This window comes from Rhinatrema bivittatum, unplaced genomic scaffold (genome assembly GCF_901001135.1).
Source record: "Rhinatrema bivittatum unplaced genomic scaffold, aRhiBiv1.1, whole genome shotgun sequence".
Classification (NCBI taxonomy): domain Eukaryota; kingdom Metazoa; phylum Chordata; class Amphibia; order Gymnophiona; family Rhinatrematidae; genus Rhinatrema; species Rhinatrema bivittatum.
This window is the reverse complement of record NW_021820872.1, coordinates 10,142-28,044: the sequence shown is the minus strand read 5'-3', so window position 1 is coordinate 28,044 and position 17,903 is coordinate 10,142. Positions and strand designations below refer to the sequence as shown.

Here is a 17,903-nt window from a genome sequence, read left to right as displayed (position 1 = left end):
TCTTGACCTCGGACTGGCTTCAGATCTCCCTCTGGCTCTTGACCATGGACTGGCTTTGGATCTCCCTCTGGCTCTTGATCTCGAACTGGCATTTGGACCTTCTTCTGGCCTTCTGACCTTGAACTGGTGATTCTCTTCTTCTTCTTCCTTCTGTTGTCCCAGGGGTCCACCTAAGTCCAGCCGATCCTGGCACCCAAAGGCTCGACCCGCGGGGAACGGGATTGGTATTGGTGAAGCTCCAGCTGGCCCCTGTCTTCATCATCCTTGCCTCCTGTCGTTGGGAACCTGTGGCACGCCTGCCTCCCAGGTAGCATCAATTCCAACACAGGTCAAGGATCCACATTCCACCAAGGTTGTAACAACTGTCAGGTTCTTCAGTTTGAGTTGAAGGCCTGTAGACTACATCAGTATAACTGGAAGTGCCATCTTCTTTTTTAAGAACAACCCATTATGCTTCTATCCTACCCTATGTCCCTTGCATTTCAGTTGCGTGAATATTGTTTTTGACATAAAGAGCTACCCCTCTCCCTTTTCTGACCTCTCTGTCCTTTCTTAGCAAGTTACAGCCTGGGATGGTCATATCCCAATTATGAGACTCAGTGAACCAAGTTTTTGTAACAGCAACAATGTCCAAGTCTGCCTCCACCATCAAGGCCTGCAGCTCTGAGATTTTATTACCCAGACTTTATGAATCTGTGGTCATAGTTTTTCCAACTTTCATGCCTTGGCTTTCTGCTCTTTGTAGTAATCTTGTTTGCTTTTTTGAGCGATGTCCTTTGTAGATTACAGACGGGTTAAAAAACAGGAAACAGAGAGTAGGATTAAATGGTCTGTTTTCACATTAGAAAAGGGTAAAGGGTAAATACAGAGATTCTGTACTTGGACTGGTACTTTTTAATATATTTATAAATAATCTGGAAAGGGGTACGACAAGTAAGGTGATCAAATTTGTGATGTCTCAAAATTATGCAGAGTAGTTAAATCTCATTCAGATTGTAATAAATTGCAGGATGACCTTGTGAGACTATAGGATTGGGCTTCTAAATGGCAGATGAAATTTAATGTTGACAAGGACAAGGTGATGCATATAGGGAAAAATAACTCTTAGCATAGTTACTAGAGATGTGAATCGGAACCAGAATCGGTTCTGATTCCTGTTCCGATTCACATCGTGCATTTTTTTTTCGTGCGGGCCCAATCGGGGTTTTTTTATCGGCTGCGCCCGAGCCGATAAACAAAAAACCCACCCCAACACTTCAAAACAGCTCCCTTAGCTTCCTCTATCCTCCTGACCCCCCCCAAAAAAACGTTTTAAATCACCTGGTGGTCCAGTGGTGGTCCCCGGGAGCGATCTCCTGCTCTCGGGCCGTCGGCTGCCACTAATAAAATGGTGCCGATGGCCCTTTGCCCTTACCATGTGACAGGGTATCCGTGCTATTGACCGCCCCTGTCATATGGTAGGAGCACTGGATGTTCTGTGCCAAGAGTCGGGCCTTCAGCGGGCCATCCAGTGCTCCTACCATGTGACAGGGGGCCGGCCAATGGCATGGATCCCTGTCACATGGTAAGGGCAAAGGGCCATCGGCACCATTTTTATTAGTGGCAGCCGACGGCCTGAGAGCAGGAGATCGCTCCCGGGACCACCACTGGACCACCAGGTGATTTAAAACGTTTTGGGGGTTGGGGAAGCTAAGGGGAGCTATTTTGTTGGGGTGGGTTTAGGGATTGTTTTTTGTGTGCCGTTTTTCCGCCCTCCCCCAAAACGATGAGAACCCCATGAACAATTTCGTGGGGTTTTCCTATCGGGTTCAGGGAGCCCCCGATTTCTGACGACTTTGAAAATATCATACGATATTTTCAATCGTCAGAAATACGATTCACATCCCTAATAGTTACACAATGTTAGGATCCATATTAGGAGCTACCACCCTGGAAAGAGATCTAGGCTTCATAGTGGATAATACATTGAAATTGTTAGCTCAGTGTGCTGTGGTGATCAAAAAAGCTAACAGAATGTTAGGAATTATTAGGAAGGGAATGGCGAATAAAATGTGGATGTCCTAATGCCTCTGGATTGCTCCATGGTGATACCTAACCTTGAATACTGTGTGCAATTCTAGTTGCCGTATGTATGTTAAAAAAGACATAGTTGCATTGAAGAAAGAACGATGAGTAAAATGATAAAGGGGTGGATGACTCTCCTATGAGGAAAGGCTAAAGAAGTTAGGGTTTTTCAGCTTGAAGAAGAGATGGCTGAGATGGGGTATGATAGAAATCTACAAAATCATGATAGGACTTGAACAGGTAATTGTAAATCATTTATTTACTCTCTCAGACAATAAAAGGACTAGGGAGACTCTCCCTTCTTTCTTCTATCATTGCTTTGACTACCTGATTTTTCATTTCTATTGCTGAGTTTCCTGGTTTGCATTTAACATTTGTGTCCCCATTGAAATGAATTCCCAAATTGGTTTCTCAGTTGATCGAGTCTCCCAACAGATGAAGCTTTCTTCTATGACATTTGATAATGCTTAAGGGTTTCTGGGTGCAATGGGTGACTACATGCCTCTCAGAAATCACTTCATATTCTATTGCTGGAGCTTCTGTGTTTTCAAATAAGAGAGAGAGCCTGAGTATGTATGTGGGTGTGTGAGATGCTTCATGTGTATGAGAGAAAGAGAGTCCACATGTGTGTGAGCATGCATGTGTATGAGTGACAGCCCACTTGTGTATGAGAGAAAGAGAGAGAGAGAGAGAGAGAGCCTGTATATGTGAGAGTGGGTGTGTGAGAGCCTTCATATCTATGAGAGTCCACATGTGTTTGAGCCTGCATGTGTAAGAGAGAGAGAGAGAAACAGAGAGAGCCTGTGGATGTGTGTATGAGAGGAGGATAACGTTTGTGCAGTTCCCCTTCCTCCAATCTACAGCAATGTGTGGGTGACTGAAAATAAAAACATCTGAGGTATAGACAGCTGGAGAATTTTTAATCGTTATTTTAATTTTAATTTTGAATTATTCCATGTGTCTGATGTTTTGAAATATTTTATTAGTGTTTAGGAAATAGAGCAAATTAATGTGAGTTTTCTTAAATTATTGGTTGTTTGTCAGCTGTTTTGACATTTATTCTTTTTATTAGTGTAACCAGTCCCCTAGGTTGGCTGCATTATCTGTTCCTTTGGGTGGTACGGGTAGGGTCCAGGTTCAGTTGGACAAGGAGGATGAATAATCTTCCAGGGCCCACTGTGTGTCTATCTACTCTTCACTCTCAATGCTCACACTGGAGGTAGAAGACCTCATAAAGGTGCCAAACTGCCATAGGAGAAACAAGGAGGTTATTACCAGCAGAAAGAAAAATTAACTTTATTTTAGCTGTTATTACTATTTTATTGAATGTTTTATTGTATTTCTTAAATGTATTTAAAGTACAAACCGTTGTGAAGGCCTCGGCTTGTCATGGACCCTACCCGCGGAGCTAATCCCCGCGAGCAGGCACTCTCTTACCCTTTGCTGCTTCTACTGCCTGACGCGGCTGGTGCCGCTGGAGTCGGGCCTTCAGTGCAGCCAGAGCCGCGGACTGGAGTTCCTCACGTGGCCCGGAGGCCGCCCCTGGTATCAGTCTTCACGGCGGCCGGAGCCGCGGACTTCCCTGCTCTTCGCGGCACAGGAGCCGCCGCTGACGGTGTTTCCATCTTCACAGTGGGAGGCCACATCCCCGGGCTCAATTGACGGCTGGAGCCGCCCCCGGGGCTTCCTGCAGCGGCTGGGGCCGCTGCCGTCATCGGGGTCTGCATTCAGGCCCAGCCCTGCTGCTACGCTACAGATGTCAGTGCAGGACCGCTGTCCACTGTCCTGCACAGTCCTGCTTCCTGTCTCTAGGTGTGCGGCTGCGCCTCTCTATTGAATTTAAAGGGCCAGACACAGGAAGTGTGCTGGCCCCTCCTATGGACTGATTTCCTGTGCTAGCCCTATAAAAGGGCTGTCTTCATATTACGTCTTCGCCTTGTATTGGAGTTACTTCACTCTGGAGGCTCCTGCCTGCCAGAGCTCTGTCAGGTCTTCTGTCTTCTCCATGGAGTTCCTCGTCTCGTCGTGTTTCTCGTCATGCCATGTCTTTGTGTTTGAGGTCCTCGTCCAAGTGTCTTGGTGTTTTCGTCTCCTGGTGTTTCTCCTCCTGGTGTCCTGCCCTTCTTGGTGTTCGCTTCAGGGCTCCTGAGCCTTCTGGTCCTGTCAGGCCTTGGTCCCACGGATGACGTCTTTCCCGAGCGTGGAGTGGCCTGCAGGTGGAATTCATTCTTGTGCTCCTGAGCCGTCATGTCCTGCCAGCCTTTGTGGTGCTTCAGACGACATCTGGCTCCGTCGTCGGAGTCCCACCTCGACTGGATTCTTCCCTGTGCTTGTCCCTGCTCTCTGCGTGGTCCATGACCAGCCTCCTCGGGCTGTGTAGGGCGCACAGTGGGACAGGGTGGTCTGCAACCAGCCCATTGGGTCCGCCCCTGAAGGTGGGCTGAGTAGGGCACCCTGAGAGACAGTGCCAATGTCCTCCTGCCCAGCTTCTCGTCTCATCTGGACTTTGTCAAGTTCCTCGTCATGTCTCTGATGCCGTTGCATTGACCCTGGTCCGGGATGCCATCGCATCAACCCTGGTCCATGATATCTTCGCATCAGCCCTGGTGTCATGTCTTCAATAGTCCTGGTGTCATGTCTTCAACAACCCTCGTCTGTGATGCCGTTGCATCAACCTTGGTGTCATGTCTTCATGTCAAGGCCCGTCTGCCCTCGTCCTCAGGCCAGGCCTGCTGCTCCATGCCAATCTAGCGGCAGGTCCGAAAGGGCTCAGAATGGTCGGAGGACCATTCAACTTCAAACATCATGTTGTTGGCCTTGGGAGCTTGCAGGCCTGGCAGAGGGTAAGACCGTCTGCCATGCTCGAACACGCCGTCAACCCTCAGTTCGGCCCTGGATCCATCTGGGGTCGGGCTGAGGCCCAAGGGTACACTAAAACACCCCATTATGTAACACAGCTAATGTGACGGTATATAAAACAAAAACCATAAACAGATTCACTGCAGGGCTCAGTCATACAGTTGAGTTCTGACAATAGATGGGCAGCAAAATAGAATAAATCATTCTCAGGAGCCACATGTATTATTCAAATAAAAATAGTCTTTACTGTAACTTAAATAAAATAATCCAAACCACAATGCCAAAAATAAAGGACAGCATGAAAAATATATTAGGGATGTGCGAAGCCTGAACATATCGGTTCAGGCTTCGTTTTTGGCCCACCGCAGGAAATTTCATATTTCCCGTGGTTCGGCCCTTTAAAATTCGGGGAGACCCGAATTTTGTTTTAGTGTGCACTAACGGGGTTAGTGCGCGTTAACATTTTTTCGTTAGCGCGCACTAATGGGGAGTTAGTGCGCACTAACCCCATTAATGCACACTAAACCTGAAAACAAATTTTTCCCGAAAATAGGGAAAAATTCCTTAGGTTTCGGGATCACCGAACCAGGACGAATTAGGCAAATTCTATGAAATTGCCTAATTCATCCTGGATGAATGCACATCCCTAAAATATATTAACAATAAAGATGATTGTTAATTTTCCATCTTAAATGTTACCTCCCTTCTCACTTCTCTTGCACCATTATCCCTGGAGAAAAACATCTCCCCTTGCAATGTGGGAAAACTGGAAAGGGGTTCCAGCATGAAGTCAATCAGCAAATAGAAGAAAATCCCCAAGCATAAAAACTGCAGGACAACTGTCCCCACATACAAAAATATCCAGCTTTAATTAGTCCAAATTTTAACTTTTCTTTAAACTGGAAAACTGTATCACTATGTCAATGAGGTATGAACATCGCCTATCAGGTGTGCCCCCAACAGAGAAAAGGTTGAGAATCACTGGTCTAAAATGCTGCTTAAGCTTTGAAAGAATGCTTCTCACTGTTCTTAATCTCTGCGAAGTTTGAAATGTACAGACAGCTGGATTGTTCTGCTTAAATGATTTATATCTCAGTTTCAGACAATTATATGTTTGAGGGAGGGAGGGCAGGTTCTAAGGGGCCATAGGATTATGCAAAAATGCATTATTTTAGGTTTCATATCCATTAGTGGATTTTTCATTAAGGGGTGATTTCTTTGTCATACAGTATAGTCTACCAATATGAGTTAATTCTTTATATATATATATAGAGAGAGATATAAAATATCTATAACTATGTGGACTAGTTGGTAGGGGGCACTAGGAAGTTGTACTTTATCAAATCAATTGCAAACCTGATTTCGATTTTCGCAACCAGCCTCTGCTCATTGAGATAGCATGGCTAGAGATACTGTCCAGGCAGTGCTCACAGACCCTGTGGGAAAAACAGTTTAAGCCATGGCGTTACAGTGCCATCTATGGTTGAGATTCAGGATGCATGCATACTGGGTGCTGAAGGGCGCTCTGGTTTGTGGTTAGGTTACAGAAGGATAAGGGTGGGGGCCTATTCAAAGGGAAAATCCTGGCAGGCTGCGTCATAGTCCCCATGGTAAATGACAGGGTTTGGAGCAGGTTCTATCTAGGCCAGAAGCTCAGGTACGGAAGAAGGCATTTGAAGGGGATATGGATGTTAATAATGCAAAAAGATTGGAGACAGATTTATTTGAGGATTGCACAGAATTCCTTCTGTGCTTTTTTTTTTTTTTTTTTGCATGTTTCAGTTTTCACAATCTTTTCCTTTTTTTTTTTTTCATTGTTTGTGGCGTGGCAACATTATTACTTAGGAAAAATGTGTGCTATTGTTAAATTTCACAAGTTTGGGATTTTGAGTTATTTTTTTTACAGGATTTGCTAAAGCACTTCAGTTTTAAGAAAGCTCTATCTGGCTTCCAAATGTGATTTAAGCCTTGAGAAAGAGCTGAGTAGCATTCCATTAATCATCTTTTATTTTTATTTTTTTTAAAGTTGCTCAGAGTGACAGCTTCTTAGGGAAATCAGTGAATTTTGCAATTTTAGCAAATTTTTCATGACAAAACTATACTAATTGAAAGAGAGAATTTAAAAACATTTTTCAAATGTTTATTTTGAATAAAATTTATAACAGCCTGATTCCAAAATATTATTATTAGCAGGGTTGACTATGTAGGCCAACCTTATTGAATATGTAAATAATGTTATCTTCTTTTGGAAAAACAATTCAGAATTAACTGTGTGCATAAGATGTTTTTATTGAAATCTGATACTTTTTTTTTAATGTACCACTGCTGGTGAAAATAACTGCTAAATTACAAATTTATTAATAACCTGCTAGCTGCATGCATAAAATCACCTTAAGTAGCAACAATAATTAATAGGATGGGGGTGGGGGATGGCATTGGGGGGATCTCTGTCACTTGAGTAGTTGGGGGGGGGCGGGGGATATGACAGTGAGGTGGATCTCTGTCACTTGGGTGGGTGGGAAGGATGGCAGTGGAGTGCCAGGGCCACATTTTCTGTTTAGGTTTGGTGGATTAAGGATTAAGGGGGGGGGGGCAGGGCCATCGCCTCACATTTCCTTTTTTTTATATTAATATTTCGGGGGAATCAGGGGCTGCCTCAACTGGCGGCCCTGAGTTGAAACGAGGGTCAGCACTGACTCCCGCTCTACCTCCTATTTACACACAACTTTTTTTCTGCCACTGTGAATGTGTCAGGTTTCCCGCCTCACGTCTAATGCATTTCAAATAGGTTTTGTTATTTTATCATATCTTACCATTTCTTGGTCGGCTGCACTAACTATTTACAACAAATTGACTAGAATGACCTTCTCTGCATGCATTTGTATTATTCGTGCATGCAAATCACATGCAAAGAAGGTCATTGTAAAGGGGAGGGAATCTGGGTGGGGAAATGCAGATTCTTGCATTTGGCAGCCCCTGTCACAAGATAGGGGCAAAAGGCAGTCAGCATCATTTTGAATAATGGCAGCCGCCAGGCTGGGAGCAGGAGGGCACTCTCGGGCCCCTTGCTAGTCCACCAGGGAAATTTTGGTGATTCCTCGGAGGTTCGGGAGGGTGGGCTAGTATTTAATAAACAGGTAGGGTTGGGGTGGGTTCTGGGTTGTTTTTTTTTCATTAAACAAAACAAATAAAAAAAAATACAATCCAGGGGTGGACCTGAAATGGCTTACCTCCGCAACAATAAAAAATAGGAAGTGAAAAAATGTTTGCCTACCACCCCTAATCTCTAGGTCATCAAGACCCTCTGGTTCTTCAGCTTGAAGTCTTCCCAGTTTACCCTGACTTCACCCATTCAGTGCTTGGCTATAAAGAGTTTTATTTTCACTTACACCAGATAATTAGTAGCTGTAAATATATTCTGGTAACATACATTCGTGCATTGCTTTCGCAGGTTATAAATAGCAAGTTATAGGTGTAAATGTTGGCCTCACCGAGAACACCCCTGGCCTGATTTTTTTATAGAAGAAAATTTATTTGCACATAATACTTGCGCATGTATGTCAGAGGTTTATAAAATAGCATTTACACAAATATATGCTTTGTGTGTGTGTGCATCTGCTAATTTCTACATGTGCAACTCTTTCAAATTCATACTCCAAACCCGCGGTATGGACTGCGCTACGGGCCTGAAAGGATTATCACCACCACGATAGTCCAGACAGCTGTTTCAGAGAGAGAGAGAGAGAGAGAGACGAGAGAGAGCAGAGAGAGAGAGATGAGAAATGAGAGAGAGACGAGAGAGAGAGAGAGAGAGAGAGAGAGAGAGGAGAGGAGGGAGAGAGAGAGGAGAGAGGAGAAGGAGAGAGAGAGAGAAGAGAGAGAGAGAGAGAGAGAGAGAGAGAGAGAGTTGTGCCTATGCCCTACATAGGTATTTGAATCCCTATGGGAGGGCTACCTACTAACTCGGGGTGGGGGTTAGGTATGAGCGTCGGGGGTTGGGGGCCACTTTCGCATTCCACATGAGACCTACGGACAGAACAGTGGTCTCTAGTGCAGATTTGCTGGCCGTCGGAGTGAGGACGCTCACTCCAAGAAGTGGTTTGGGCAACGTTCTCTCTACCTAGCTTGATGGACACTCTACCTGGGCAACAACATGCTAGGTGGAGAGAATGTTGGCCAAATCTCTCTCTCTCTCAGGCTGTCTGGGACTATCATCGTGCAGTGGGAAAACATCGCGTGCGGCGCTAATGTTTTCGCGAATGGCGAAAACATCGCCGCACGAAAGAAGCCTCATTTGCATTGCGATATTGGAAAATAAGGCCCCATATCTCCTAGGAATTATGGGGACCCATTTAAAGAACCAAAGATGGGAAATGGCCTCTTTTTTATGGACAATATTAAATAATGCACATTTTATTTGAGCTCTTTAACTGAATAGGTCCCATGTACAACCAGGAGACAATTTTACAATAGCCCGCACTGGTGCAAAGTCCACTGGCACTGTTTATGCACAATTCTCAAAGGGAAAGTACAAGCATGCTTTTCTGTTGAAAATTGCCACAGGTAATTTTTGCCTTCATTTTCTGCAGGTTCTTTATCCATAGAAATAACAAGTGTTGATTTGAAAATGCAATCTACTCACATTATTTTCCTCCCCCAACCTAAATCTACCACCCTGGAATGCCGTTTCTCTATGCAGATAAAAGCATGCACTTCATGGAAGAAGGAGCACTCTAGTGGCTAATTGAAGGAAGAACAGTTTTCTGATGACAATTTTACCACTTGATACTTTGACAGGAACGAACCTTAGACATAAGCCAGATTGGGCCGGATTTTCAAAGGATTTACGTGCGCCGAGAGGGGGGTCAGAGGCTCCAGGCACAGCAGCCATGTGCCGCTGTGCCAGGGATCGCGCGCTGGCCGACTGCCTGCGTGCGCAACTTACTTCAGCCCAGGGCTGAAGTAAGTTTGGAATAAAAGAAAAAAAAAGGTAGGGGGGAGAAGTCTATTAACGACTATTAATCAAGTTTACTTAGGGAATATCCCTATCTAAACCCCCCCTACCTTTGTTAGAAAAGTTACTCCTGACTGAGGTAGGTGTAACTCGCGTGCGCTGGCCAGCTGGCCGGCGCGCAATTCCCCAGCCCAGGAACAGTTTTGGAGGCCTCGACCATGCCCCTGAAACACCCCTGGACCGGAACCATGCCCGCAGTCCTGCCCCCGGATGACATGCCACCGCGACACGCCCCCCCAGGAAGGCCCCGGGACTTACGCACATCCCGGGTCTTGCGCGAGCCGCCAAGCCTATTCAACATAGGCTCGGCACGCCTATGCATACCCCTTTGAAAATCTGCCCCTTAGCATATAACCAATGGGCTAAAATCTATTTATGTATATACATTTCTTATCTACCACTTCTCGTCCAAAAAACAATCAAAACAGTGTACATTAGATGAAAAATACAATACATAAAACACAATAAACCATAATAAAATACAATACATAATACACATTAAAACAAAATTAAAAAATAACACACATCCATTATGAATCATACAAATTCATTCACTACAGATAATTAATTTAATCTAAAAGTCTAATACCAGCCATTCTTCTCACAACACAGGTCACCAGCCTCCCAACCTATCCAGATATAAAACATTATCAGTTTACATCAGGGAGAAGCCAGGTCTTTAATTTTTATGAAAAGTTAAATAATATAATTCTTGTCAGATATCCATTGGTATAGGTGCCACCACAGAAAAAGCTCTCAATCTAATTAGCCTTAATAATAAGCTTTAAAGACAGGAGGGATATTAACAACCTCCATTAAATATATTTTAAAGATATCCAAAGAAGATATTAACCTAAATTGTGGAAAATTGATCAAACACAAATGTTTATATTGAATAACATTCCAATGCTTCAACTTTGCTGTACAGAGCAAGATTATTCTTAATCAAAGCTCGTAAAAGTACCTCATCAAAGCTGAAAAAGTACCTTCTAGGTACACCTGGCCAGAACCTACATCACTAAACATTTGTACTTATTTTTTATGATTTAATGTAACCGAAACTTAATGGCACCGGTTAGAATGTACTACTGTACGCTTACTCCAAACTTAATTATGTGCCTACATGTAAACCGTTGCGATGGTATATAACTTAGTGATGGCATAGAAAAGACTTTAAACAAACAAATAAATAAATAAATAGTAATTGACTTTCCCATTGAAACTTAACTGCCTCATCAGTGGTAAACGTGCATAACTGAGTCATACATCCTGAAAGAATATCCTTCTTTCACAAAACTATCCACACTTTCTCTAAGGACATTCTCCTAGGCATCACTTGAGTCTTCCCCATTACTTCTTTAGCAAGACTCAGGAATAGGAAGGACAGCATCCAGAATCCTGGCCTATGAAGCACCCAAAATTTCATATCCCAAGCTGTAATCGCTGCCCAATGAAACTGCAGACAGCACAGTTCCCAGAGGCCTACCAAAGACGGCTTCTGGAGAACTCACATTTCCAATCCCTTTTGTTAGTACTCTTGACTTCCCTCTCACCAGCAATTGATATTCCTCCCTCCTATTAAACCAACATCTTGGTCACCTGCATTAGAGGCAGGTATAGAGGAGACACTGGATCACTGAATACTTTCTGGAGTCAATGGTGAAGGTCATAGGTCAGGAGTCAGAGATACTTCCAGAATTGAGAAGTCTGCAGTATCTCCAGACTCACTTGGCCTTCCTACAGTCAGACCTTGTGGCACTGAGGAGCTCACAAAAGGATCCATGGGTCCTGAACTTAAATCAGAGGGTCTGCAAGGTAGGTTTGAGATTTACCTTTGCATTTCACTAATAATGGAAATACTTAGAAAAAAGAAAGCAAAAAGACATGAAGATTTCAGAGCTCTTTCAGCATACTAATTCTGGGTTGACACACTCTTGGTACCTGACCTTTTTAAAAGTTGAATATCATGCAGAAAAGTGGTAATGTCTCTTTAAAAATAGCTTTTCCATTAAGAAAATACAATCCCATTTTTGTTTTCAAAAAGAATGATTTTTCACATTTCTCTTTCATGACATGTGATAGAGTAAACCAGCAAAGATTATTGAAACTATTTTCCTATTTTTATCAAGAGAGTAAAAATAAAAAATTGTTCTCATTGACAATAATGAGAATTGTACAGCTACAGCAGTGTTCCATCCTGGAGGTAATCTAATCTGAGAGGGTATTTGAGTTTAAAAGTTCCATGGAGTCAATCAAAGGTGCATAACTGGGTGAATAATCCTTTGTAGGTTGGTGGGCAGAGCAAAGGGCATTAATAAAGCATCTATGATGGTTCTGCCTCTTGAGCGATAAATAACTTGTTTTAAGCTATGCTGAATATCTTTCTGAAACTGTAATCTAAGAGATCCCAAGTAGCCCAAGGTAGTCATCTTCTGGAGCCAAAAAAAGATAAGAGGTAAATAAAGTCCTTTGGGATAAAAGGGACAATGAAGGTCACGGGGATTATGGTGTAGAGGATGAATCATTAACAAATTCAGAGGGGGCTGCCAATTGAAAAACCCACATAATTGGGGGTTTCACAACTCTTATGTGTTACATAGAGATTATGCTTTTTTTAAACATGGGTTGTGATTAGTTTTATTTGTGAAAGCTAACAAAATTTTTGAAGTTCAGAATTTTGGTAAATCAAACCCATTATCAAGGCTAAACTAGCACCAGCATCTCGAAATAATAAAACAGAAAAAAATCTATTAACATACCTAAAACACACGATTTTTAATAAGGATCTTCATGTTAAATCTAGGCTATTCAATATTACGATTTTCCTTGACTGCATTAAACAAAATCATTGATTCCTATGTAGCAGAAGTAAGCAGCACAGTATAACACTTATACCATGAATATTTCTGAAAACCACTCACAGTTAAATGAGATGCCAAAAAATTTTGAAAACAAAAAAAATGGTAGTAGAGTGCAAGTTATAATCCCACATAAATCTGACATTCAAATTTTACTCACTGACAATGATGGTTAATGCTTTCTGCCACTGTGCTAGTGGTTATTGTGGGCTGGATTTTCAAACTCATTTACGCCTAAAGAACCTCAGTTTTATATCCGTGAATGACCTCACTAAATTAGCCTGGGATGCAGTTTGCATAAAAATATGAACATAATCCGAATACACGCATGCTTTAATGTGAATTGAGGGGAGACCTTCCAGAGGACAGAGTTGGAATGGAGTTTGGACCTATGTGCCTACTTCGTGATTTTATAGAGTATGAGTAAGTTTCCCCACATAGGTTTTTCTCTCCGAAGAGCAGGAGTAGCATTCTGCAGTGAGTTTGTGCATATAAAATGGCACCTCTGTGCATATTTTGAAAATCTGGGGTAAAGTCTGCATGTAAAAGCTGTATGTAAACATTACCCTACTGCACATAGTTTATACACTTGCCCTCCCTATATTTTGTATGTACATGCAACGAAGGCAATTTTCAAACTGCCTGCAGAAAGACAAAGGCCAGGATTCATCATTCCATGTGGAATGATGAAGCCTGCGCTAAAGGGAGTGAGGGGCAAAGGAGGGTGGGTGGGTGATAGCCCGCAGCCGATTGCACCAATGTGGTACGATTTTGCCTGCTGCGGTGCGGCCGGCTACAGGCTATCGCGGGCATAGCGCCAGCGTAAAAGGTGGTGCTATTCCCCGCTACTGCCGGCGATAATCTTCGAAACATTATCGCTGTGCCGCCGCCGACTCCTTCCTAACTCTGCCCCGATTCCACTCCTCCACCTAATTTTAATGTTACTGCCATGAAAAGGCCATTTTCGCGTGCGATAGGGCCTTATCGCGTGCATTAGTGTTTAGAAAACGTGCGATAGGGCCTTATCGCGTGCATTAGTGTTTAGAAAATAACCCCCAAAGTTTGCAGGTACCAATTACCTCTAAACCTTTCACCAATTTTCAAAGGAAAACTTTTTTTCCTTTGAAAAATGCCTATCAAAACGTATTCGCAAACTTTGCACCTCCTTTTTGTGCAGATACATTTTTTGAGTAAAACAAGATATACTTTTGAAAATTAAAAAAATATGTATGTTGTTTCAGTCCCTGTACCCAGGAATGCCTCCCCCAAATGTGAGTAAAATTGGGCATGTAATTGCACCATAAGTATACCTTTACCTGCTTAGAGGATGGGCAATTTTTAAAAAATCCATTTCCTCAGGTAAAGCACTGTGTTGATGACAGAAATAGCATTGAAAATTGCTCTTGAATACGATTGTGATTCAAAACATGGATACCTCAGTGTTGACAGAGGATTTAATTTATACTGCCTTTTGTACAAATAATATAACAGCCAGAAGAGCATTCACATACGTGTTAAAACAGTTAATAGTTTGAAGAAAATTTTGTGTCCTGATATGGTTTCCCTCAAGAATTAGAGCAGGGTGGAGGTAAGTCTTATTATCACTTCCATATGTGCTTACTAAGCATGAGAAATTTGATTTTCAAATGACGCTCACATTATTTATTTTGATATTATCTGAGAAGAAATGAGTAAGGTTGCATTTAATAAGGATCGCTCCTATAAGCACAAATGGGAGGAAGTGTTCTGTGAAGAGGACCCAGAAGACTGGGAGGAGGCAATGGAGGCTTCCAGAAAAGACTGTGCAGGAACAGAAAATAAAAGCCACCACCCTTTTGGAAAGGGAGGAGTAGGGTTGTTTGTTTTGCTTTTCTTTAAGTACAAACTACTCACTATTCAGTTGGTTGAAGTCAATCAACCTTCCATCTTATGCCTTACGATGTAGAACAACAAAAGTATTTTTGCCTTGTCAATATTTTATAATGTCAAAGTTCATATTTTAACCAAAACAATGTAACATTTTAGATATTAATTTTCTTGTAAATTGTGGTTAGTATATCTGAAGGGTCTTGAACTCAAGTGAATGAATCTAGTATTGCTATATATAAAGAAGCTGATGTTTTACATATGGAGTGAGTTCATTAATGAACTGGGTAGATATGAATTGTCCATGCTATATGAGAGGAGAGAGAGATGTAAATTTACTATTTATACCACTGTAAGTGGGGGCGCTTTTAGCCTGGGGTGAGGTTTAGGGGATGAGGTAGGATTTGGGGAGCAGTTTTACATACACAATCAGAGGTACGAACAGCAATGTTGACATCAGTGAAGATTTTCTGTCATTTGGCATAATGAAAAAAAGAGGAGTGAATTTGTACAATGTATTCTCTACCTAGCTTGATATACTCTCTAACTAGCCGAAATAAAGCTAGGTAGAGAGTACATTGTATAAATCAACTCCTCTTTTTCTTCTCTCTCTCTCTCACATTTGTCGGTAGGCTAAGTTTTGGGGGACAGTTTTACATGCACAGTCAACACAGCACAGTAGACATCAGTGAAGATTATATGTGATTTGGAGTAATGAAAGGTATAAAAAATGAAATTTGTATAATGTACTTTCAACCTAGTTTGATGCACTCTCTACCTTGTACTGACCCAGTATCGTAGGCCAATTGATATAATTGGATTAGAAGGAATATTTTCATAAAGCTGCAATGCTGACTGCAGCAGAGGTGCTTTTGGCTTCTTCTGGATATTATTTATTTATTTATTTATTTAACATTTTTCTATACCGACCTTCATGGTTAAATACCATATCAGGACGGTTTACATCGAACAGGGGTAAAATAACTAGATAAAGGAAAAAAAACAAAGTTACATTACAACGAGGACTGTGAACTTGGAAGCTTAGGAAGCTAGAAGAGAAATATAAGTTAAGTTAAAGGGAGAGAAACAAATTCCGGACTAGAGGTAGTCCAGACTAGAGATAGTCCACATGTTAGAGTCGGTATCCATGCTGTCAAGGTATTCAGAGGAGGGGAGGATCCATTAATCATGGGTAGATAACGCCTAATGTGTATCCCAGGGTTCTGGGAAGGCTTGGCGGAACAGCCACGTTTTGAGTTTTTTCTTAAAAGTTAGCAGGCAAGGTTCCAGCCTAAGTTCTGCAGGGAGGTTGTTCCAGATGGCTGGGCCTGCTGTCGAAAATGCTCGGTCCCTGGATGCGATGAGTCGTGTGGCTTTGGTTGGAGGGGCTTGTAGCGTTCCTTTGGATATTTCTCTCATTGGCCTGTTAGAAGTATGGAGTTTTAATGGAATTTCAAGGTCGAGATAAAGGAGATTATAGATGAATTTGTGTATTAATGTTAAAGATTTGTGAAGGACTCTGTAATTGACTGGTAACCAGTGTAGATTTCGGAGGATGGGTGTAATATGATCATTCCGGTTGGTGCTTGTCAGGATTCTAGCTGGGAAAACAGGTAGAAAAAGGATAGACTCAAAGGTCTTCTTCTATCTTAATCAACTATGTAGACCAGAGGTCCCCAAAATTGGTCTTTGAGGGCTGCAACCCAATCAGATTTTCAGGATGTCTTTAATGAATATGCATGAGATCTATGCATTGCATGTCCTCCATTGAATGCAAATAGATCTCATGCATATTCATGAGAGCAATCTTGAAAACTTGATTGGGTTGTGGCCCTCGAAGACTGACCCCTAAATTTATCAAATTGCTATAATTATAGTGGAAATAGACCATACGATAAAAAAGTATATGGTAAGGCTAATTACCCTCCTCCTGCAATTTCCGCAAGGTGCAGGAGAAAGAGAGAGAGAGAACCTCTGTATAGAGTCAGTCTGACACTCTCTATATATGTATCACTGAAGAGGTTTACTACAAATTTTTAGTGATGTCAATTTTACTATGAATACCTCAGAATGTTTCTGTAACACAACCCCCTTAAACCCCCCCAACCTTCCAAAATCCACCCTGATTCAAATTGCTCCTTACAGTGGTACATATATAGAGTGTGAGATTAGCTCTATACAGAATCTCTCAGTCTTCTCTGTCTCACTCACTCTCTCAGTCTGATATAGACTATGGGCTGATTTATTAAAGCCTTTGGGCATAACATTTATAAAATCAAGTCCTATGTAAAGATCCTCCATGTATCAAGAGCAATTCCTTTCTGTATAATGCACCCAAGCACAGTCTTTTTCAGATTAAATAAACATCTTATTTTATTGTAGGTTTGCAAGTACGATTATGTGGAGATCCGCAGTGGTTTCATCTGAATCTAAGCTTTATGGCAAATTTTGCGGTGCAGAAGTACCTGAAGTTATCACCTCACAATACAACAACATGAGAATTGAATTCAAGTCCGATAACACAGTCTCAAAGAAAGGTTTCCGGGCCCAATTCTTTTCAGGTATTTCACATCAGTTTTCTGAGAACATGACTTTAGAGCGTATTTTCAAAAGCATTTTCAGAGGTAAAAGTGTGCTTTATTTCTGGAAATGTTTTTTTTTTTTCTTTTAATTGTCCGCCGGATATGTGAATGAAGTTATGTGCATACTGCCTGTTGGCATGTAAGTTTGCCTGGACTGAGCAGAAGTATTCCCAGGGGTTTAGTTGAGAGACGTTAGGATTTATGCACATACTTTCGGAGTTTCAAAAGTATGCACATAAATTTTCAAGGGAAAATTTTTGCGGACTTTTTAGTAGGTGTGAGTAGATTTTGGTGGGGAATTTGCAAAGCAGACTTATGTGCATAAATCCACTTTGAAACTAATAAACTGTGCACATATTGCTGGCTAACTTACCCAAAATATTACAAAATGACCCCCTTTCTTATTAAGGAATTTTGCAAATGCCATAAATGTACTTGCTCAATAGTGTCTATTATAATACAATTGTTTAGTACATACTGGCTAAATGTAATAATTGTTGTTTTTAATTCCCTCACATTTTAAAGATACACAGAAATGAATGCATACATTTTTGAAACCAGGCTGAGATGTGACACTATGAGCCTTCATTTGTAACTACCTTGGGATTTTTCCCCCATTTTATATCCCCTCCCAACTGTCAGTCCTTAGATGGGGAGAGT

The 17,903-nt window shown here is 41.9% G+C and overlaps 1 protein-coding gene across 1 annotated transcript in view; it reads left to right on the top strand.

Annotated features, from left to right (window-relative positions):
* The window catches only part of LOC115082243 (tolloid-like protein 1), a gene marked incomplete at both ends in the record, with an annotated part of 127,182 nt that extends 109,897 nt beyond the window's left edge, over positions 1-17,285 (top strand). Inside the window, 2 exon segments of the mRNA XM_029586491.1 lie at positions 17,044-17,078; positions 17,080-17,285. Coding sequence (XP_029442351.1) covers positions 17,044-17,078; positions 17,080-17,285 — 241 coding nt within the window.
* Positions 17,286-17,903: the final 618 nt, after the last annotated feature.